Source organism: Podarcis vaucheri, assembly GCF_965113315.1.
Source record: "Podarcis vaucheri genome assembly, chromosome: Z".
NCBI classification, from domain to species: Eukaryota; Metazoa; Chordata; class Lepidosauria; order Squamata; family Lacertidae; genus Podarcis; species Podarcis vaucheri.
The window spans coordinates 41,405,137-41,429,861 of NC_138758.1; the positions used below are offsets into that span (position 1 = coordinate 41,405,137).

General features: G+C 41.4%; 2 protein-coding genes across 9 annotated transcripts in view; one reads left to right on the forward strand and one right to left on the reverse strand.

The window, feature by feature from the left end:
* The window catches only part of RALGPS1 (Ral GEF with PH domain and SH3 binding motif 1), a 232,333-nt gene that overhangs the window by 87,688 nt on the left and 119,920 nt on the right, over positions 1–24,725 (forward strand). For all 8 annotated transcript variants that reach the window (XM_082207701.1, XM_082207695.1, XM_082207698.1 and 5 more), the window contains exon 9: positions 10,280–10,406. In XM_082207701.1, coding sequence (XP_082063827.1) covers positions 10,280–10,406 — 127 coding nt within the window. The remainder of the gene's footprint in view (positions 1–10,279; positions 10,407–24,725) is intronic.
* The window catches only part of ANGPTL2 (angiopoietin like 2), a 29,487-nt gene continuing 22,605 nt past the window's right edge, over positions 17,844–24,725 (reverse strand). Inside the window, exons 3-5 of the mRNA XM_082207719.1 lie at positions 22,149–22,342; positions 20,512–20,782; positions 17,844–19,514 (exon numbers count right to left, since the gene is read on the reverse strand). Coding sequence (XP_082063845.1) covers positions 19,315–19,514; positions 20,512–20,782; positions 22,149–22,342 — 665 coding nt within the window. The 3' untranslated portion in view covers positions 17,844–19,314. The remainder of the gene's footprint in view (positions 19,515–20,511; positions 20,783–22,148; positions 22,343–24,725) is intronic.

The following is a 24,725-nucleotide window of genomic DNA, read 5'->3' on the forward strand; positions in this document are numbered from 1 at the left end:
TTTGTCTTTTTTTATAATTTTTTTATTGGTTTTTCACAGTTTTTATAAACACAAACAATACACAACACAAACAAACAAGCACACAAACATACACGTATAGTTTCATATCCTTTTTTTCTTAAACCTTACTTCGCCGACTTCCCCATACCTCCCCTTTCTACATCCCCATTTCCAAATTTGTTTCAGCAAATCCTAGCCCTTGGTTTTATCAAATTAGGGACCAGGGATTTGTCTGTTCAGGAGGGGTTGTGCCACTACTTTCGTAGTGGAGGGTGTTACTCTGCCTGTAGTGAATCACTTCCTGGACCCATTCTGTCTCTCCCTGCTAGATATTACCAGCTGTGAAAGGGTCAAGGAAGCATCTTCTCTACATTCTCAGGCTACAGTAACTGAGACTAATTCTATAATCTCTGACCAGATGGTGCTCTGTTGGCCTCCAATAGACCTGCAGTAGCTGTGGCACCAAGTCTGGAAGGAGTAGGAGGATTTTTGACCTCACAGAAGACCGCTGCATAGTTACTTGTTTCTGAAACTGAGCTGGACTAAACCAGCTGCTTCATGGCATGAAGCAGCTCTTCTGGGCACTTCACCAAGGATTCAGTGGATGCCTTTGCTGCCACCACCCCATGCTAGGTGCAATTATGCACTCTTAACTATGTTTGATCATTTTTGTAGCGAAACCTATGCTACCTACACTCTAACCATTGGTCGGCCTGCTTCACTGTCTGGAGCTCTTCAGGAAGCTAAGGTAGCTTCCGAATTCCATGAAATCAATGGTAGCACTTTTGAATAATTGTTTTTGCTTGGTGTCTCCATCTTGCCATTCTACAGCAAGACTAAGGCCTCAACAGGTGTGTGAGCCATATTGCCAGGAATGTCATCCATGCCATTACCCTAGGCTTATGCTCCTTATTTGAGGGATGAGGCCAGAACGAGAGAGGGAATTGTCCTCTGAGCCAGTGGGGGGAAAGAAAACTGGAAGCATTTCTGCAAGATGAACCCATGGTACTACTACCTCTCCATTCAAGGAAGTTGTATTATCCTCTTCTGACAAGGAACTGCAGTCTTCACTCTCCTTTGGGGCCCACTAAGGGTAAAGCAAGGGACGCGGGTGGCACTGTGGTCTAAACCACAGAGCCTAGGGCTTGCCGATCAGAAGGTTGGCAGTTCAAATCCCCATGATGGGCTGAGCTCCCGCTGCTCGGTCCCTGCTCCTGCCAACCTAGCAGTTTGAAAGCACGTCAAAGTGCAAGTAGATAAATAGGTATCGCTCCGGCGGGAAGGTAAAACGGCGTTTCTGTGCGCTGTTCTGGTTCGCCAGAAGCTGCTTAGTTATGCTGGCCACATGGCCTGGAAGCTGTCTGCGGATAAACACCGGCTCCCTCAGCCAATAAAGCGAGATGCGTGCACAACCCCAGAGTCATCCGCAACTGGACTTAACGGTCAGGGGTCCCTTTACCTTTATCTTTACAGGTAAAGCAATTCCCCTCCCTGCTGGGGTATCATTCACAGCTATCTGAACATCACCATGGAGTGATCCTTCCATGAATACCCCTCCAACCATTGGATCACTCCCAATCCACTCTGTAGCAAATACTAGGTTACTTTGCTTCCTCTTCTCCTGTAGCTGACTTATAACTGATAAAGAAGAAATAACTATTTATGTGTGCTTGAGAATTAGGAGACACTGGAAATGTAGCTAGTCTTACGAGAAGAGAAATTCTAAAGTGTAGTTCATGAAGTGACAGATGGTGTTTGGTCAAGTCAAACACCACTAATCAAATACCATAGATACCATAGATGTTCACATTTAAATAAGTAAATCAAGGCTGCACACTTCTCAGAAATGCTCCAGATTTCTATGAAAGGGGACTGATACATTTTGTTAAGAGAAGAGATGGCTAGTACAGTAGCTTGTTCATTAGGCATAGGAAACACATGAATAGTCTTTAGTGTGGTGTCTGTATGGAAAGGAAGGCAAACCAGATTAGCGGGAGCAGATTTATGTTTGTATATTAAAGAGTTTGACCAAACTGCGGGAGGCAGTGGAAGACAGAAGTGCCTGGCGTGCTCTGGTCCATGGGGTCACAAAGAGTCGGACACGACTAAACGACTAAACAACAACATTAAAGAGTTCAGCTTACTGCATTATATCCTCACAATAATCATGAGATAGTTACTGGTCTAAGGTGGTTGAATGAACTTCATAGGCAGGAATGGATTTGAATGCAGCCTCCCCAGTCCATATTCACTGCACCAAGAGAAATTAACACTGAGAAAAGATGGGTGATTATCATTTTGTTGCTGAATCATGTAGAGGGGAAGGTATAACTGATGTTTCATGCTTCGATTAGATTTAGTCATGGACTGGTTTTGCTGCAGCTCCAAAAGTACAAATCAAATTGCAGAGTCTACAGCCACAAAGAATTAACTGATATTATCAGAATTACATTTAGATTCATAGCAAGCTGAGTTCTAAGCCCAGTGGTGTTAGTCACTGTCTTAACCTCCATTATTTAAAATGAAAATCTTACATTTCTGACTTACACGGTAGATATAGATAAATGAGCTATGGGCTGCAAAATTGTCTGTTAAGGATCGAGAGCTAGAGCACTAGTACTAATGTAAGAAACACATGTGTCCAGCTATAGCGCTGAGAGCTGCTCCTTGGTAAAAGCCATTATATGGTACTGGTATGCTGCTCAGATTTCTGCATTATGGGGCAGATGTAGCTGTGGGTGGGGTGGGGGTAGAGCAAGGAGGTGAGCAATCTTGTAGCACAGAATCTTGAAAGTTTCCTGTCCTAAAAGTCAGGATATGAAAATAAAACATAACTCCACTAAATCCTAAGGGTAGAAAGGCAAGAGACAGAGATGGACTGCCTCATAGGATGGTTGTTTGTTTATTTGTTTTGCTAACTCTGAAACCTAGCTCTTACTGTGCCCTTTTGGCAATAAAGTTTAGCATGTGGGAAAGAAACCAGAACAGGTATATATCATAGTTCTCCCATCTCCCATCATGCTCACCTTGGACCTTGGACCCCAGGAGCTTGGAGGAAAATGATGAAGCTGCCTATAATTATTTGGTATTGCACCACCAGATCCTGTGACAGTAATCTGCATGGTTTGATTTTCCTGCTGTCACTATAAGTGATGCCCTTACAAGTGATGCCCTGTTTCATATTGTCAAATATCTTGATATGGTTTCCTACTGGCTATCCACTAAACAGGAGAAATTTTTTCAGAACCTCGCCAGTCATGGCATGTGCAGCTTCCACATCTCCAACCCTCCAAATATCTGGACAGTGTGGGGCACCAGGCAGTGCTGCCTTCTAGTTGATAGGTAAAGGAGACCCAGGGGAAAAAAAGAGAAAAGTTGCTCTTTTAAGAAACACGCTTGACTGGGAGGTCACTCCTGATACTGCTCACATGCCTAAGCACGTGAACTATATAGAAAACTGGGCTTAAGAACCAACATTTCTGAATTATTCAAGCCATGAATTTGACAAAGTGTTGGGAGGAAAAGCCAAACCAGTTTGATAGCAGTTTTTGGAAGGAGTTTACAGCACGGCAAAGGCTTGTCCCAGTTAACAGTTGATGATCGGAAACATTCCATTCTTATGACATGTTATTTTTTTGAGAGGATATATGCGTCCAACTATAATAAGATGGAGCCCTTTTCTTTAACAACTGGAGTCTAGTGAGTAATGGTATTAATTATAAAGAATAAAGAGTTAATAGCAAATTCTGCACAACAGAGGTTTTAACTTTTTCCATAGAGTTTGTTTATTGTATTTTGGCTTGTAGAAGTGAATACTTGTGGAAAATGTGCATAGTGACATAAGCAGTAAATTAGAATATTATACTGCTCGGATTTTAGGTACTGTACTAGAAATCTGCCATCAACCTTTGGCAGTCATTTCAAATCCATGCAGAGTTTAGTTCCTCCTCCCTGATCCCCTTGCTGTCTTAGTTCTTTTGCCTCCACTGCTGCATCCCCTCTATCAGTCCAGGTTTTTGTTGCTGATGCTTTGTCCTTGAACAGTTAGAAAGCTTATGGACATTTTTCTTGAGTTATCCCCTCTACTATAAAGTTACATCTAGAAACCCAATGAACTTGATAAAATATATTAAACACTCACCAATTCAATACAAATTCAGCATTTATTAGCTAACATGGATGAACCCTTACCAGAAGGGCTTCATCTGTCTTTGTGGCTGTGTGCATCCAGTAGAAATATATATTTAAAATAAAGGTTTTGTACTGTGTTTAAACATGAATGTATACCTTTATCAGTGGGCAAAACATACAGTTTCATTATAGCTTGCATTCTGAACCAATGTCCTTAAACATTCCATGACATTAAATCAGTTCAGCCAACAAAGTCGTGGAGGGATTAGGCTATCAATGCCTAGTAGTGATAATGGCTGTATTATATTCCATATCATAGTCAATATGCTTATGAATACCAGTTGCTAGAAATCACACATGGGAGGGTGCTAGCGTGCATTTTGCTGATGGCCTTTCTTTAGGCATGTGGTTGGTTACTGTGAGAACAGAATGCTGGACTGGATAGGCTTCCTGGTTTGATAATAATAGTTTATTATTTATACCATGCCCATCTGGCTGGTTTCCCCATTACTCTGGGCTGCTTCCAACAAAGTATTAAAATACAATAGTCTTGTAAACATTAAAAGCGTCCCTAAACAGGGCTGCCTTCAGATGTGTTCTAAAAGCAGAGCTCTTCTTACATTGTGTCCAGTGTTTAACTGCATGCATATACTAGAAAAGACTAACATACAGTGGTACCACGGGTTAATTACTTAATTCGTTCCGGAGGTCCGTTCTTAACCTGAAACTGTTTTTAACCTGAAGCACCACTTTAGCTAATGGGGCCTCCTGCTGCCACCGCGCCCCCAGAGCACGATTTCTGTTCTCATCCTGAAGCAAAGTTCTTAACCTGAAGCACTATTTCTGGGTTAGCGGAGTCTATAACCTGAAGCGTATGTAACCTGAGGTACCACTTTTTTTTAGTAATTTCACAGTAATGAATGCAATGCCTCTGGATGGCAGTTGCTGGAGAACAGCAGGAAAGACTCTCCTCCCTGGAAGAGAGGGGAGTGGTTGTGGACGGGAGCCCGAGCGCCGCCCCTGCCTCCACCTCACCTGGCTGGCGCCCACGCTCCTCGGCAGGCATCCAACCAGGTGCCTCAGAGGGGGCGTGTTCAGCAGCCTTTTGCTGCGGCGCCAGCCTTGCCCCGGCCTCATTCTTCGCCGTCTCGTCGCGAGTCACCCACCCTCCACTCCCTTTGAGTTAGGGCTTAGGTCATTGGCCTTGCTATGGACCTTAGGTTGGTCGCCCTGGTTGTCCAAGGGGCCTGGTAGGAGTTTTTCCATTTGGCATTAGGCTTTTTGGGTTTTTTGCCTACCTCGTAGCAATCGTCACAACTTTTGTGGTATTGGTGGGTAGGTTAGGCATTGGAATAATGTGTTGTGGTGTGTCAAAGGGCTAGGTGTGGCCATCGCCTATGCCTTCAATTTTTGGGTATTCCGTTAAAGGAATCTGGGGGTCGTGTATTCCGTCCGATGCCTGCTTGGCAGGAGGCCATGGCACGACCCTCGGTGACATCAGGGGTGAGCCTATAGTTGGATTAGCATCAACAGGCTCCACCTACTGGTGAATAAACCCACTTGTTTTAGAGATCCAATGCCTAAGCCAATACCTTTTCACTGCTGTAATCAATAAAGTTGTGGCCTTTCTTTGCCCATTAATCTTATATCACGTGTCCTTGTGTATTCATTTCACACTGCGGGGGTCGGGTCCTCGAACCACAAATAACTATTATCCTTGTGGTCCTGCTTGGTCTGGTCCAGCAGGGTTTGGTCTGGTCCAGCAGGAGTGCTCTTATACTGTTTTGTCTATCCCAAATCTCTCTGGTTGTGAAAGAAGAAAAACTCTCTAGCCACATAGTTCACATGACAACCTGGTTTAATAATGGACAGTGACTTAAGACAGAAGAGTTGTCATGTCCCTGATTCAGTTACCAGATTAAGACCACATCCGTACATTTCTGTTTCCCCTACACAAAGTTGATTTGGCATGTCCAAAGTCTGTTTTAGGGGCCTAATCCGGTCTGCTGGTCGGTTTAATCCAGCCCTTGTGGCAGTAAAATCCCCTAAAAATAAAAAAATCTTTAAAAAACTCAACAACTTTGGGGTAAAATCGTAAAAAAGGTCAACCACTTTGGTCAGCCCTCACGCATGTTCACTTAAAATCTGGCCCTCTTTGAAAAAAGTTTGGGCACCCCTGGTAAAGTATGCAAGGGTGATAGTGGTTTATTGTCTGAAGGAGGACATAATCCTTAAAGATCCAGGGTAAAGTAAGAAATATGCACCAGGACTCAGTCTACATGATAAAAGAGAGAAGAAGCAAAAAACAGCACAGCAGCTAAATTTAGAGGGACCTCCCTGGGGGATTTCTTTGCCATAAGCTGATTCCCTCTTGCATTTTGGCACAAATAGTAACGTTTTATCACGCGTTAAGCTTTGTCTTTATCCTTCCATAATTTCCTGTGTCTTCTAGTTTATAGCAACCTATGGTAAGACATACATACACATATGCTGATTACTACCACTTGTAAGCAAGTCTGCCAAAACCACAGGCTTCCCTCCTTTTCTCACATCGTGTATTTGAAGATGTACAAAATAGTCCAAAAACATGTCAACCTGTGGTTTTTAGGAGGACTTTCCAGTGTACCACTATTATCCCCATCGCAGTACACATAAATTATCAGCTGAAAATATTTGCCACTGAAAATTATTTGATTCTACAGAACAGAAAACTTCAGTGTGGCCAGAAGAGAAAATGCATTCTCTTGTGTCCTCCTTAGACACTATCTCATAACATAAACCTTAAATAGTGGCAAAAAGATTTAATGAGTTTCAACTGCTACAGCTAGCCAATTAGTAAGAATAGATTACTCTAGGAGAGCTGGTTTTCCGCATTAGGAATCTTCAGACATAAGGGAAGTACACTTCCATTTATATTTAACTAGGCACCTTTTGTTTGGCTTATTTCCTTCACCGACTTAGCAAGGCTACCTTCCTCCTTCTAAGACATTTTGGCTCTAAATATGTATTTCCCCGTCACATCACATAAGAACTTCACTGCTGGTAAAGCCATACATATTTTGGGGGGTGGGGTGGGGGTGGGGAGTGACATAGTAATATAATTTTACCAGCCTGCATGTCTTGGCAGTTCTACAAAGTAGGTGCCAAAGGAATTCTGTGGCAAAATGCTCATGCATATGCTCACAGGATGTGTATGCTACAACATGCATTGGTTTTAACTTTTATGGCTTCACTCAAAAGAACCTGGGAATTTTAGTGAAGTATTGATAATTATTTGTTATGAAATACCAACTGCCTTTCCTATCCCCCTCTTGCAGTACCACAGTTCCCAGAATTCTCTGTAAAGAGGTGATAACTGCTTTAACTTAGTAGTGTAGATTTGCCATCAGTGCGACTGCCTGGAAAATGAGAAAGCTGTGACATTTCTTCTGTGATTTATGTCAAGTGCCCTTTATATGTATGTGGTTGCTAACCACATCTATAGCATTCATTCAAGTTCTCTTGGGATGCAGGTTTTATAGGGAAGAAACACATACTGTCTTATTGCTGTAAGATGAAATATTCTGTATTTTGTCTTATTAAGTATACGTATAAGGCGAAGAATAGTATTTTGCATTTTTGTGGCAAATCTTTGGGCTGTATCCAATGTCAGTCCTACTCAGAGTAGACCCGTGAAAATTGATGGCTATGACTAACTTAGGCACATTAATTTTAATGGGTCTGCTCTGAGTAGGACATTGGATACACCCATTTGTGTTCAATGTAAAAAACCCTAGGGAAATGACTTGCAGTATCCCAAGTGTCTGTGTGCTATGAAATGACAAAACCTTGCTTGCTTTGAGAGTACCATTATTCAGTTTATTTCTAAAGCACTATTATTCTCTTGATTAGATTCTAACAATTTTTAAAATATCAAGTAAGTTCTTGTTCAACTGGCAGCTTAATTCCAGCAACTTCAGCATGTTGCTAATGGAAGTTTGGCAGAAATATTTAAACACAAGCAGGCATTGATTTATTCCCAACTTTGTTATATCTAAGCTTGTTATTCTACTGTCCATTTATGTGCATTCTTAACTGGGAGCACATGGAATATTTCACATGCTTTTAGTACATGTGTAGCCAACTTCAGAACTGAAAACAAAATAGTTTAAATAGTTTGGGATGCTTCACACATAATGAAAAGCTTAGATTAGCCAGGTTTGTAATGCACTAGGTCACTAGCAGCTGTTTTCAAGGCGTGTACATTTCTTAATTTCTGAAATATATATGTCTGTATGTCAAAGTAATGCATGAAATACACCCAGTTAAATTTGTCACTGCAGGCTGCATAAAGTGCTACACCAGTCCCAGCTCCCTCTGCCTGTTTCCAATCTAGTGTTCTAACTAAAACATGGGTGCTTAATTTGAACCCCAGAGGCACACCTGCCATTTCTAACTTCACACCCCCAACATACTGCATTTATGGAGCAAGTTGAGTCTTTCAACCTTTTGTGCACTGATGTCTTACTATGTTAATGCTGTGGTGTTGTATGCATTACAGGAAATTGCCTGTTTTGTTGCAGTGGAATATGCTTGCTGTATTGCATTAGAAAGATGTCATTTAGAGTGTGGGTGTAGAATTGGGTGGACTGCCCAGAAGATATATTGAGCTAAAAGGCTTTTTGTAGCCCACTGATGCTTGGGTCTGGGGGTCTGTCTCAGGAAAGCAGAGTAGCTAGGTCTGGTGTGAGAAGTGGTACTGTGGTATTGGATTCAAATCCTGGTTTCTTCAGGGTTTCTTTATTTTTAAACAGATAACAAGTGATGAGAAACACCACTGTCAGTGAAAGGAGAGAATAAAAGCTTAGATGAACAAACAGTCTGGCTTGGTATAGGGCAGCTTCCTAATCTGGGTGGGAAGTGCATGAATGTATCAGATACCGAGATAAATTGCAGTTGTGAATCAGGATGTATCTGAGATTAGACAGCATTGAGTTGCTGATCCAGGCAGAACAGAAGTAGCAGCAGAGAGCAAGGCAAAGTAGGACTTAGAGCTCATCCAGACTTCCTCTTGGCCCCCATTTCCCCCCAGGAAAACTCTACCTTTACCACTGAATTGGAACAAATGTCAGTTGGGTTTTCAGTGGGTTGATGCTTGCACCAATTCAGTGCTAAAGAGTGGGTTTTCCTGGGGAAAGTGGGGGAGGGGCAAACAGAGAACCACTTGGACCCATGCCTAGAAAGCATGGGACAAGTGGAAAACTGCTTAGACCCAGGAGCATAGTGTGGGGAATGCCAGGGGGGCCTGGCCCCAGGAGCAGGTTTTTGAAAGGGTGTGAAGGAGCACATCAAGGCGCTTCCATGGCAAGCTCCCTCACTTTCCAAGCTGCTCCTGGGCCGAGCCTTCAGGGTTGGGGCAATGGCAGTGCCTCCTTCACTTTGTGGCCGTCAAAGGGACACCCCTGCGTGCCCTGACGCCCCTTTCCCCCATCCTGGGCTGACCGAGAGGAGGTGGCCCCCATTGAGGAGAGGTGAGAGGCTCTGGCAGCCTCCTTCTCTAGCTTTGAGCCTTTCTCCCTCCACTCGCCTCACTCATCGCCGACTCAAACAACCGCAGCTCGGTCAACGGTGAGAGCTTGGATGAGTGCAGCCACCCTCCATGCCCATCCCCTTAGCACTGCGCCCCACGCACTGAGAACCCGTACCATGTGGCTGCTTGGGCCCATGCTTCCTAGGCACTGGGCAAGCAGAAGTGTGGATGAGCCCAGAGTATGACTGAAATAGAGGAAGGGAAGGTGAATTGGAATAGAGCAGAGCAGATGCGATGGTGTAAGTAGAAACAAGTTGCTTTGTTGTCTTGTTCCAAAAACTGTGACAGGGAGTACTTGTAGGATATATGTAGTATGAAACACACAAGATTGAATGAAACACTGCAGTTTCCTTTTAAAGTATTGTGAAAAGAGAAGATACTTCACAGTGTTTGCTATATCCACATTCAGGTACAGGGTTATGGCTGATACTGTGGACCATTTAAAATTTGTTGCAACCCCTAACCTCCTTAGCAAAACAGTATTCAGCCTAAAGAAACTTACTGCTTTCCTGTGTTCTAAGTAATTAATTTTTCATTTTGCAGAATGTTAATAGTTTTATTTGACCTTTCTTTTTTTAGCTTTTGAATCGCAAAGACAAGGCCACCTTTGAGAAGCTAGACTACTTAACGTCTAAGGAAGATAATTATAAGAGGATGCGGGAATATATCAGATGTTTAAAGATGGTCCCCTGTATTCCTTATCTAGGTAAGTCTAGTTGTTATCTATCAAATATAGTCTTCAATTAGATGCCTTTTCTGTTTCTGACTAACAAGTTAGCCCAGGCATATCAGATCCAAACCACAGGTTAAACCAGTGTGGTTCAGTTAACCAGTGTTGTGAAGAAGTTTTACAAGTGGTAATGTGGCCATTACTTCTGCTATGCGGTGAGGAAAAAGTCACTGTGGTCTGAGCTGTAGGGAATGTGAAAGAGGCACTACATTATCCTAGCACAGAGGTTCTCTCATGATGTTGCTACATTGGTGCCTTGAAAACTTATCCAAGGCCACTGGCTGATGGAAAATTCCTGCTTGGCCTAAATATGGTGAGTTTTATGCTCATCTGTCAAGTTTTCTTCAGAATAAAAATGTTTGGGTGCAACTGTCTCTGATTCTTCTTGATTCCACAGAAGAATAGAGGGGAGGGGACTTAAATGGTAAACATATTCTTATTTAAAGGGACTGGAATTAGACAAAATATATTCTTCCTTTGTGATCAGTTTCTTAGAAATTTATATCTTAATGTACTTCTCAGAGTTGTTATCTTTTAGTAGTATCCTCAGATTAAGGTAGTTCTACAGCAAGGGTTGGTTATCTGTGGGCCTAATCCTGCCCACCAAAGCCTGTCAGAGTCCTCTATAAACAGGAAGCGCATTCGGAACTGCTCCAATATTTCCATCACCAGTCTCTGGAAACAGCACATCAGAGTTCTCCTTCCTTTTTCTTGGGCCCTTCAATTCTCATTGGCACCAGAATAGAAGAGATGCTGGCATTGTCAAATTGGGCTGGGCTCCTTTCAGTTGTGATATATTGACCCTGAAATACCTTCCTCGGGGAGGCTTGTTTGGTGCCAAGCTTCATATGCTTTTAGTTGTTTTGTAACTAACCAGGTATTTTATTTAAGCCTTCTGCTTTTTAAATTTTCTGTTTTAATTACTGCTGCCTTGCTGTTCATACTATGTTTTTCTATTGATGTATCATTTTCTTTTGTTTTAAATTGTTTGGAAGCTACATTGAGAGCTCTTCAGACAAAAGCAGGGGGGGAAATGTATGCATACTAATACAGCATCCAAATTATAGAATTACCTGGAAACAAACCTTAAGAATGTCTTAACGTTGCGGAAGAATATATTTATTCAGGAGTGTTAGACTCCTGCATAGGATGCCACTTGCATAGGATGTCACTTGCATCCTGCATAGGATTACCAATGAGTGCCACAATAAAAAAGAAAAATACTGGCAGGGTGGGAGGCAGATACTGGTGTATTGGATTAAAAGTAGTAACGGTTGTTGCAGATATTTCCTTGCAAAGCTTTAACTCACTTAAGTGTTTAAAGAAACTCAGTGTAAAAACAACATAGACTCCCATGTTTGCATAGACCTCATAAAATACTACTATTTGAATGTAGGGAAAAGATCCTTTGCTTTTGCTGTTCTGTGCATGCTTTGGCTTCAACCCCATTATATATATTATATACATATATAGATATGTTTCTGTGTTTACTTTATGACTTCTCTCTCTGCATTTTTAAAAACCCCAAATACTTTGATAATACTCACTTTTGTAGTTATGTCTCCTAATGGTGAGTTAAGGGTGATTTTTTTTGTTAGGAGGGCATTCCTTTCATCAGTTGCAAGTGCTCTGTGCAATTTGTCATGTTGCAAGGGATTATTGGAGTGCAGTGACAAGTGTGGATCAAATATGTGAGAGGGAAGATGCTCCCCCCCCCCTTTCCCGCTTCCTTTTATCTCAGAAAATAGTTGACTGTACATGGGCAGGAGATTGCTAGGAAGCATGTGCCCATACTGCTTTTTAGTCAGTTTTGCATATTTCTTTTCAGAGTCTCCTTCTCCACTGATGATACCAAGGGACTATTATGCTTAATTTGTAACCTCAAAGTTTTTAAATTTCATATGAGTCAGTCTTCATGGTAAAGGGATATGTTAAGCGTCAAAAGGAATTATGAGCAAAGTCTATAAAGAATGGCGGTTATCCTATACTACCCACTCCTTTATAAGGACATTGGAAGGCTAGTGGGAAAGAGGGCTGTGCTCCTTGACGAAGAAGCATTTCTCTTTCCACTGTTACTTGGTTCAGAAGACCTGCCAATGCCCTGTTCCTTTAACCATATTCTGCTGTGCTTTTCCTACCCCTATATCTTGGCTATATGTAATGCTACATATCATATTTCCAGTTTACGTTTGCGTTCTTGCTTAAGTACCCAGTTACCCTTTTGCTTATAATTCCTAGTCTCCATGGTTTTTCCTGCTGTGGTTTTTCCTTTTTTGCTTTGTTAGTATTACATGCTAGTTTCTGATTTAAAAATAATAATATCCAGGATCTAGTGATCTCATTCTTATCCTTATGGGTATTTGCCATAGTACCAATAAAGCAAATAGTGCATTTTGTTTTGTTTCTCTGCTTCAGTGAACTCAATTAACTGTCATAACCTCAAGAAACAAGGATGTGTGTGGTATGCAGAAAACTAAGCATATATCACAACCCTTAAAATGTGGTTTTTAATGCTGTGTAACAACCTAGCTTTTTGCATCGTCTCATTCAACATTTGAAAACACACATCTTATAAAGGCCTGCCAAGAGAGTGAAGTGCAACTGGGTAGTTGCTGCAGCTGGGGTGGCATGCAATGGAAAAATAACAGGGCTGGAATTAATGAAGTAGTATTAACATCAAAGGAACTGTGCATATTTCTAGGGTATTCTCTGCCTGTAATTTTTATAGCTGGAAGGAGAAAGGAAGGGAGAGGAAACACTAGATTCATATTCAGGGTTATGAGGTTCATTTTTAGTTGAACGCAGCACAATTTTGTGGTTTGAGGAAACAGCAGCTTTTGAGAACTTTCTTATAAAGATTCCAGAACCTTTTCCAAGACCCATAAGTTTTCATTCTTTTGGCCAGCCACCTCAATTATATATTGCCAGTGGATACTATCTTGCTTGCCCTTATCATAGGTCATTTCTAGGTTATTATACTGTATACAGTTAAGATAGATGAGAGAGGAATGTAAGAGTTGGCTCATACTTACCATCAGAATACATGGATAACTTTGACTTCATACATATGTACAGCATATTAATTTTAGATATTGGGATTATAAAATGTGGCAAAAGGTAATTCTGCCAGTTAAAATTCCTGTTTGGTTAATATTTTGTTGCTGCCCCCTCATATGCAAGAGTTTTGCATATTTTCCTTCTGTTGTTACTAAGGAAGGTAGTGGGCTTTTGTAATTGATTTCATTGTAAGCCATATTAAACTCAAATTTAAAAACTGGCTTTTTTAACTTTTAGAAAGCATATGTATATGCATATAAATATATATTGCATACATTACCCATATGTTCAAGTCCACTTTTTATTCTAAAAACAGGAATCTCTTGACTGAGCAAAAAATAAAATTTTGGCAGTGTTTTCTTGCAAATATAGAAAGCTTCCAAGGGGTTCACTCAGATTCAAATTTAAAAGGCTCTTCTTTCATATTGGCATACGTTACTTGTAGATATACATTGCTCTATCTGCCTGGATGAAGGAGACAGAGCTTCTTTTGTTTCTGTTGTTTGGGATCTTCTGAATGTAAAAGGTGATATGTTATTGTACACTGCTGTATCTTTGGCAAAGCCTCTTAACCCATATCCTTCCCAGGCAACAGTGATGTGAAATAATTGTAGTTATTCATAATTGTGCTTCTGATCACACACTTCAGGATACCTCATATTTCTTTTTGAGGGAAGGAGTGAGGGAGTCTTTGGCAAAGCTTTTGGGGTGTTCCTCAGCATCCTTTTTTTTCTTGGGAAGAATTCTTGGGCTTACCAAGCTTTTCCCATAAAACCTGCCCATTCTAATTATTCCACATTTGTGCATTACATCACATCATTACTGATTCTTCTTTTGACAGGGCAGAACCCCTTCAGCATGAACCTCTGCTACTCTTACCTGATCTGCTCCTCATGGTGAATGACCCCATAACTTTCTGTGTCTGTTACTGGCACCGGGTACGCATGAACCGTAAAGGTCTTGTTTATGGTACATTTGTAGTCTGCACAGATGCAGATTGAGCCATTGGGCTTGATGGGTGTGGTGATTGGGGTTTCACGGGGGTGTTAGGCACTGGCTCGAGCACTCCTTGCTCCATGAGCCAGTCTAATTCCTCGTCATTGCGGGGTTTAAGGGCGAACGGGACCTGGCGGGCCTTGAACCTGATGGGTCGTACGGTGGGGTCTAGTTGTAGGCCAATGGGGGGCAGTATATCATCCCAATGCTCCGTCGAAAACCTCCAGAAAATCTTTGCATATGGCGTCCACGTGGGAGCTGGTGTGGTTCACCCCAGTGATGGCTAGCCCCAGTGGCCCAAACCATGCCAACCCCAGTAAGCTAACGTAGGGCCCCTTGACCACAATCAAGTCTAATTGCCGCTTCCACCCTTGATATTGTACATTGAAGGTTCCCACCTCCATCGCGGGGAGGGGACCTTGTGTTTTTGGAAGTCCTGGAGGGTGAATGGGGCCGGCCTAAGGTTGGGGCTGCCGCTGGGACACAATTTCCTTAATGTCCGTGCCAAGATTATGGACAGGGTTGAGCCTGTATCAAGCTCCATGAGGCATGGGACTCCCTCTACCTGTACCTTGATGTAATTTTTTTCTGCATTAGAATGAGGCAACTGGTATACCTGACAGTCTGTGATCTCCGTTGAGTTGCCTTGGTGTGTCGGACTACAGGGCCTGGGACTCTTGGGTCAGCCATCTGATGCAAGGCATCGGGCAGGGCGGGCACAGCACACCCAGGCAATGTGTCCCACTTTTCTGCATTGTTGGCATTCTGCGTTGTTGAAATGGCAAGTCCTCCGCTCTTGGCTCTCCTCACAGCTTGCGCAGTTCCCCTCTTCTGGACAAGGGTATTGTGATGGGCGTGCAGCTTGTGTGCACTGCTGCACTCAGTGCATGTCCTCCCGGTTGGATTCTGAGTCGTTGGTGAGGTTCTTGTGGTGGACCCTTGGTTGGGACGACGCATTTGACTGGAATCCTTGCGCTGACCTCTCGGCGGCTTCAGTTGCTAGAGCCTCCTCTAGGGCGACCTGGAACTTCAGGTCCTTCTTAGCATAGAGGCGCCACTACAGCTGCTAATCCCTCAGGCTGCTCACAAGGCTGTCGCGGAGCATGTTCTCCAGCTCTGTGAAGTTGCAGAGGCGGGCAGCCTGGTGGAGGGAGGTCACATACCTGGTTATGGGTTCTCCGGGGGCCTGCCACTTTGCGTAGAAGGCGTTGCGACATGCTTCCACCGAGGGCTGTGGCAATAAGTGCCCCTTCAGCCGTTCCATTATCATCCTGCAGTGATTTCATGCTCTTTATTGCAGCTTGTAAAACACTGATTGAATTTCCCCGCAAACCTCAGGCTTTTATATACATTATTTACACAATGAGTCCTGTCCGATTGGCTGATTCTGCTTCCCTCCTGGAGCCTGATTGGTCTTCTCCTGCAAGCCAATCAATTGTTGCATTCTAGGATCCTACCTGCCTATTGTTCTAGGATCCAAGCTTAGTACATAACTGTCTGTAATGTTGTACTGATATCTGCAACACACCTGGTCCCCATCCTTTTCACCAAATTAAATGGAGGTGCAACCACCTCTCCCAGACAGCTTCTTTTATTTTATTTTACAGTGTCTCACATCCATCTTTGAATATATGCCACTTCAAGTTCTTTCCAGCATTCTCTGTTGTTTGTTTGCTGCATCCACATCATAAGCCCTACTGTTAGTTCTAGGTCATCTACCCACCACATAGGTGATTGTCCCTTTAGTCTTTTAAAATTGTAGGGGCTCGATACTAGCACTGCTTTATTCCACCGACCCGAGTTGTCTCTTGCCAGAAGCCTTGCGTATGTACATTTCAACTTTGCGACCTTTTCTTCTAACGTTTATTCTCTGTCATATCCAATTATTAGTTTCCCTGTCTTTTAATTGCTCATTCCATTGCATGTTGTGCTGTTCTTAAACTGTTCGTGTTTCTTTGTGTCATAGTTCAGCTTACACATTTGTAATCAATTAAATGAAGACAACCTCTTACAACTCAAATATTTTCTCATTAAAAGAAGTTGCACTTGGAGTGGAGGTGAAAAACTGGACTTTGGCTAATATAAGGGAAGGGGCAAGTCAAGATTATATGGTTTTAAAAGGGGGGACAAAAAGAAAGGGGATTTCAGATAGCTGCCTGTTGGCTCAAGCCTCTTTCCACAAGACAGGATTCAGTAGCAGTTGCTCTGGTTCTTTCAGCAACTTGGGCAGATGGTTCTTTGCCTTGAGTAGTAGATAACAAGCATATAACAGGGGACTCAGAGATGTTAGGAGGAGGGGCACTTGAGAGCAAAATTCAAAGCGCAGAAGGACAATATGCCCCAAACTAATGGGCAATTAGAGCTTGTTGTCCAACACCCTCCAATAAAATGCAGTAGTAAAATATTCCATTAAATACATGTGCCCTACAAGGTATTGCCTCTAATTGTGATGTTCCCAGAATGCTTTGTTGCCTATAGTTTCACATGTGCCTATGGGCTTAATCTTCAGAAGAATTTTAGTGCTTCTGCTGTGTTCAAACTGATTATATAATACTATACAATTAATTCTCTGCTATGCACATATATTGAGCCTATACCTGTAGTATGTTTTGCAGTGTATATTCTATGTATGGATAAAAACTGGTGTAGATGAGTCTGAATCCCTTTGTGTTGGCATATTTTTGTTTGGGTGTGCTTATTCCCACGAGCACTGCAGATATTGGGGAGATGAAAAAGATCATGAGCAGCATGAAGAACACTAGAAAGAATTGGTATTTGTAGGTATCTTGTTTTGTTTTGGTACTTCTACCAAAATAATGCCAAGGTATGTCTGTTCTCTCTTTCACATCTTCTTCTGCTCATCCTTGTGCTATACTCAGTTCCTGATGGACACACACAAACCTAACTCTAGCACTTTCAATATAACTTTATACTGTAAATTTCGCTGTGAACTTTGGATGAAGGGAGTTATATAAATTTAATTAATTAATAACTTTATCTTGTTCTTGATTGTTGTAATACTCCCCAGGTTCCTACAAGGCCTGTGTCCCTTGGAAGTCATCAGGTCAGTTCCTTAGCTACTTCATTGAGCCCAGACTTCCCTTAAAATCCCATCTCTTGCCACCTACTGACTTGAAGAGAGCAGCAGGATTCTCCCTTTATAATCTTACTCAAGTACATTTACACTAGACACGTGGGATAAGCTATATTATCCGCAGAATCCATCCAGACCAGAATATAGACAGTTAAAAACATGAACACAAATTTAAGGAGCATAACACCCTGAACAAATACTCTTTTTCTAAGGGGTTTCGTAAATAAATAATGATGGTATAAGAATGAAATCTAAGTACATCAAAATAGCATTTGTTGCTTTTATTACACATTTGCATCATTACAAGGATAATCAGATAATATATTAAAATCCCTACTTTGATTTATATACAAGACATGCTACATCACACTCCAAACTTTTGACACACCTTGTATGTTAGGAAAGAAATAATGAGGTAATAAGAGTTTTTAAATGTATGATTTTCACTGTTCCTATAACGCAGCCTTATTCAACTGGTGCCCTTCAGATGTTCTGAGTTTAGCTCTCAGCTCCAGCTAGCATGGCCAATGGTTAGGAGTGATGGGAATTGTGGTCCAAAACATCTGGAGGGCACCAGGTTTGGGAAGGATGTTATAATGCAACATGTGATAAAATAATCTATTCTGGAAACTTACCTCAGCAGAATACTTGAATTCAAGTTTCTGCCATGGACTTTATTTATAAATATAATTGCATAATCACCTTTCAATATGTATACTTGGGCAATAATAGTGAAATATGGCAAATACAGTTTTAAGTTTCACATATTCTCAAAGGTCACAATCTCATGTCCAAGGGCATTTAAATAAGTTCTATATCTATATCCATCATTTGCCTGCAAAATTGGATAGTGCTTTTTGTTGTTGCAATGACTACAGAGCAGGTAATGACTCTAATGGTACAAAATAACTTGAAACCAATAAGCTGTCATTTAGGTGCAAAGGTATTAGTGTTGGTTACAAAAGTATACAGTGAACATGTAACATCTAAGATGCTTCTAAAATGACCAGATGTTTAACCGAAAAATGCTGAAACTGTTTTGTTTATGAGAAATATAGCTGTGTGGTCAGTTATGGATAATGCCTAGTGCATTAATAGTGAATATAACAACCTGGACTGTTTGTCAGATCTGTTTGTCCTGTACAAAATGATTCAGGACTGTTTGTCCTGTACAAAATGATTCATTGTTAAGTTCTAGGAGTGCTTTGAGACCCAAGAAAAATAGGGGATTCTATTTGTGCTGGGCACAGTGTGGACACTTCAAAGCAGACACTACACTCTCTCAATATCTAAAGAAGTTTAAATTAGGAACTTTCTAATATACCTGTACTGACTACATAGTTTCAAAGGATATTATTTCCTGTGTCAAATGAATTTATTATTTTTAAAAGTCTTGCTGTACAGTTTTTTAATATGTCCAGTATTTGAGAATATATAAAACATACAAAAATATTCAGATGATGTGGCAGTATTTTTAGCATCTCAGCTTATCTACAGTCCATTTTACCTGATAACTCTTTAAAAAAAAACCTCTTAAGAAAAAAGGAAAAAAATCATTTTGTGGTGACATTCTTAAAATCTTGTTATTTTGGTTCTGGAACGATTCTTGGAAAATACAATATACAAGTCCTCTGATTAATAGCGGTCAATGTACAATATATTACATTCTTTGCTGGTGCAAAGATGTGTTCTGGATAGCACACACAACTGTTATATAAAAGGCTTGAGAAGTTCCTTTTAGTGGAATGTGTTGGGATTAGGTCTGATCATCATGATAACCTTCTTCAGTGAGTATGAGCCTCCACGGAACTCAGCCCAATAGACACCATCTTGGTATCGACTTCGGTAGTGTCCTCCTCTGTACCAAACACCATTGAGATTCGAGTGTGCACATGCATTGTACCACCATCCCCCTTTCTGGTAATGAGCACAGTTACCTGTAATAGAAATGAGAATATCACTCTATGAATAAATGGATGAGTTAAACTTTGTGCTTTTCCATTTGCAAGGTTCTTGATGCTTCTGTCTCTCTTCAGAACAAAACCTCAGGACATGCAGAAAACTTGGCAGAGGAGGCAAGATTGGTGGCAACTACAGATATGGTTCACTACAAAGTCAAGTCAAAAACTGGGGCTCCTTGGTGTGTGGCTTGTATTCCCTGGTTGGGCTTTTCTGCCCTTGACAGTTTCAAGTGCATCAGCTCCACCAGTTGCTTGTTGGTATGTTGCATCCTGATTGGCTACTGGAACTACTTAGCAAGCTTCTAGGAAGCCTAAATTAGGAGTGGACAGAAGGTAAATCTTGATCTGCTTGTAGATCTCTGGGTAATTGACAAAGCTTTCTTACTCCCAGTTGTTTAACAATAGAGAAGTGAAATGACTCCCCCACCCCAGTTATACTGCTGAAATGAAGAAAGCTTGGGACAACCAAGCTTTGGGATTCTTGTGTGGAAGGACTGTGAGTGTCACCCAGTTTCAGTGACGCAGAACAAATTCCTGGGTTCACAGTTCTTTAATTCTAGGGCCCCAGGGTTTCCAGTAAAAACAAAATAGATCCTGCAAGCCTATCTGCCCATCTCTGGCTTGAGCCTCTTAGGCATTATAATATCTGGATAGGTCTCCAGGCTGTTACATCTCCTGCCATGCCTGCTCTACCCGCAGTTCCTTTTGGCTGTTTTGTCTCACCCACTTTCCTGCCTATTTTGCTACTTCTAGAAATATAGAAGCATGTCAGAGGGACTGCTTGCAGAATGCCTGGGAACTCCAGACAAGGATTTGATTAAGAACTTATATCTGTAGTTGTACATTTGGTATGTTCCTGACATCCAGAATAATATATTTTTTCAATTTATTTAATATATAAAAATAAAATGTTTTCATATACATTTTTATGTGCCTTCACATAGAGTTCATAGCTCATTTTAATCTTTCGTACCTGTGTATACATCATGGTCTCTGTCCAGTGTAGTGAATTGCTTCCCATTGTGCCATGTGAAAGAGTCTCCAGCATTGCCATTGTATCGGCCCAGTCGCAACTTGTAGTATTCACTTTCTGGCTCAAGTCGGAAACTGGCATATTCAGCAAACACTTTCCGGCCTGACCAGTCTTCCATGGTTATTAACAATTTGTAGTTGCCTTGATTTGTCAGCCAATAAATATTTTCTAAGCCCAACCAGTACTCTCCATCGATATTACCGAATCCTTGCTGTAGAAGAAAGAAAATAAAAAATAAAATATGAATTAGCACTTGGCATTGATCTTTTGTAACACTCATACGGTGTACTTAGCTGCAGTGAGATTGTGATGTTTCTGGGCTGACAATCTGAAAATCACCATCTGGCTCTGCACTGTGGGTCATTTTCCAAACTAAGTGGCTCGCTGGCTTCCTGTGGATGTGTGCTTACCTCTTTGAATTCATGCCCTGCTGCTTCTTTCTATGTCAGTTAAAAAATAGTTAAGGAAGATTCCTCCCCCTTTTGGTCCTTGAAAATCTAAGCACACTTCACACTTCATCTTTATATCATGGGAGTCTTATTTCCGATGGCTTATTCCCAGGTTGCCTGGTGGTGTGTATATCTTGGAACCCAATGTGTAGGGCCAGTACTGTTGTTCTTTTCCTCCCAAACATTGCCCTGCCACGATAGGGGGATAAAATTTGGGAGGCAAGGAACCATGTCATTTGCACCAAAGACTCCAAGGGCTCCAAGATGCTCACTCACACACTGTCATTGATTATTCTCTACTGGAGTGACATCAGAAAAAGTCTCAGGGAACCAGCCATTAGAATAAGGTGTGATTTGCGCCTCTGAGCTTATCCTTATATTAAACTATGTGTTTGAGCCCTCAAGGGTCTTGGGCCTCAAACCAAGTTCTGCAATGGATGCCTTGCCCTTGCACTTTTTCTGGAAAGCTATTATCAGGCACAAAGGACATTTTTGCTGCTCCCTGCAGTCCAACCCAAATAGAATTATAGGATTGGAACTTCTTATCTTTTCCTTTTCCATATAAAATAGCCTTTCCATAAATACTTAGTGCACATGCAAAAAGTAGTAAGCAGCTTACTACTACAGATCTTTCATGGTCTTGATTGAGTGCCTTTAAGTTGTGCTACCAGACTCCACCTTCATTTCAACTCCATTCCTCACTTTGACTTTAATCAACCCATCTGCAGTCCCTATCTGCAGACCTTCTCTTTTGATTTAAATACTGCAAGTACTTCAAATTGTATGCTTTCTTGTTTCCTTGTACATTCTAATCCTTTTTAAAACCCAAATCTATCTTTCTGATGGTTGTCCCCGCCTTATTATTTATTGATAACACTCCAGATACCAAATTCTTAGGAGAATATTGTTGAAGTCCAGCTGAAACTATATGATTAAGAGGCCCAGGGAGAAATGGTCCGTGTTTTGCTGCCTTTGACAGCGACATTTTAAATAGTTCAGGTACTCCTCCTTCTGTCATGGATGTAATCAAATGCCCTAACTACTTCAGGTAAATTATTGTTGGAAAGACTGAAACATGAATTCAAATAATGTTTCTTAGAATAAAAACTCACAGTTGTTTGTCCTAACCTTGTAAGTCTCCCAGTTCCTGAAAAAGTTGACAGATCCATCCAAACGTCTCTGAATGACTGTCCAGCCACCAGGATCTTGCCGTTGATCACACCAGACCTGCATCAATCGGTTTGTATTTTCAGGTTTCACAAGATATATGGAACTGGTGTCATGACCATCTTCTAAAGCTTGCAGGCAGTCTCTCCAAGGACCTTGTTGAAAAAACACACAAGTCCATAACAAACATAGTTGCACATATTTCCAATTTGTTTTCACTTCCAGATTAGAATTGAATTTTTCTTTCTTTGTGCTGTTTCATACACAGTCATACACAGAGGTTCATCAGACTCAGCATCCATATTTCTATGCAATGTGGACTGAAAAACAATTGTTCTAGAAAACTGTACTTCATAAAATAATTAAAGTTCCATTGAAAATCAGTTTAGATTACATAGGTGTGGAAGAAGATTCCGTATCCTATAGTGAGCTAGATTAGAGCAATATGGCATTCTGTTGCTGAGAGTCCTTTATTTGTTTATATGTTGACAGTCTATAATGTGCTTTTCAGACTATAAAGTATGCCTGTCTGTGCAACCACAGAATAGAATGCATGACATATTGAGTAAAATCATGCTAGTCTTTTGATCTGTCAGTTTTGGATATATTTAATTAGCCTTGGTTGCTGTGGTCCTCTAAAGCATTTTGTTCATTAAAATGCTGTAGTCAGCAATTGACTGATTATAAAATGTGAAACAGCACAATCCATTCTGCATGGGAGGATGGGGAAGTTCTTATTACTGAAAGCAGTTGTATCAATATGAGATGTTGTCTCTTCAATTGCTAAACAGCTTCTTGGATGGGGAGAATTGGCTCTGAGAACAGGTGTTGTGTGGTCTGTACCCAAAAGTTGAATCCCACTCAATCCTGAATATCCTTTCCATAGTAAAAGTTTCTCTCTCGTTGTAGCCCTTTCTGCAGGAATGGGCAAGCATCTTCACCACCAGAAGGATAAATTTTCAGGGACTCAACCGATTGTCCTCTTATGTTGACTTAAGCAACATCATTTCACATCCTCTGTGTGCATAGAGCTATAATCTGTATGAGCCTTCTCCTGCTGAGAGGTACTCCCTGGCAGAATTAGGGAAGTGCACACCAACAATCCTGACGGGTCAGTTTTAGAAGTTTGGGTTGGGATGCAGGAGGTATTTTTCAAACTTCAATATTTTTCTGCAAATGTTTGGGTTCTATTATCTGTAGAGAGATTTTCTCAACCACCCTACCCTCACCACCCCAACCCATTTAGGTTACCAAGATGCCTAAACACAGACAACCCAGTTTAGAAGTATGAAGATAAATTAGATGCTCTGCTATTTATTGGCCATCCCAAGTGAGGCTTTAAAAAAAAAAATCTAGTTTGGCATCCTGTTTGTGTGTTTGCTTGTTTCTCTTCTGAACTTTGAGCAGGAATTGTTTGGACAGAATTTTACTTTTTATGTTCAAACTCCAGCTCCTGTTTTCAAGAGGGCCGGGAAAGGTGCAAAATGCACTGTAATGCAACACATCTCTTGAGTGCTCATCTGGGAAGCCTTTATTCTATTTAAGGCCACTTTGCATGTTGCAAGCTTCCTACTTTGGGACATCTGTGCAAGAAACTACTTGTCTACCAGACTGAACAGATGGCAGTTGGAACTTGATTAAAATAGTTTTTGTTTTGTTTTTACATCTAGTTAATATATATTTATTTAAAATAAATATATATTAAAATTGCTTACTGTTTCATTTTCTTAGGGCAATAATGGAGGCATTAAGATGCAATTGCGCCAACCAACAGATAAACAGTGCATATGTCTTCCACACACACACACACACCCGCTCTTGAAACCTCCACAGAGACTGTTAAAGTTGTCTTTGGCTTCCTATGCTGTGAAAGGATTTTACAGCTGAACTGCTTGCCAGAAATAACATTGGCATGGGAATTGATAATGGTGTCAGCTATGTTGCAAGAGAGTCATAGACATTTGTATTTTCAGAAGAGAAACTAGATTTAACCTTGGGCATTTTGTGCAGGATCTGATGAATTTTATTTAGCATCCTGAGAATCTCAGCAGGTTTTATGTGCAGAGATACAGGCACCCAAGCTGTTTTCAGACTAATCCCACAGCACAAGGCAAGTCAGAGCCCACACCTGTGATATGACAATGGCAAACCTTCGCTGCAGTGCAAACTATGCTGTATATTGCCTATCAAGGCCCTGCAGTGAGAGAGAGGCCGAAAGGCCCAGCATATCGGAAATTTAAACTTGCCCTGGGTGTTGTGCCAAGGGCCACAATTGGTCAGTTGGTCCCGTGCCCAGGGGAACAACCACTAATTCCTGCTGCCATTGGCCAATTTGGTGGCAGGAGGACGATCTGGCCTGCAATAGGGCAGTTCACAAGGAGGCCCGGGGCCCTCCCACAAAACCAACTGCCTGTGAAAGGGTGAACAAACTTTCCAAACTACTGCATACCTCTGTTAGGAATCTGTTCACCACTATTGCACTACTTGAATTTGCTGGTGTTCTAGTGGACCTTAATTTTGGAAGCGTCTCACTTAAGT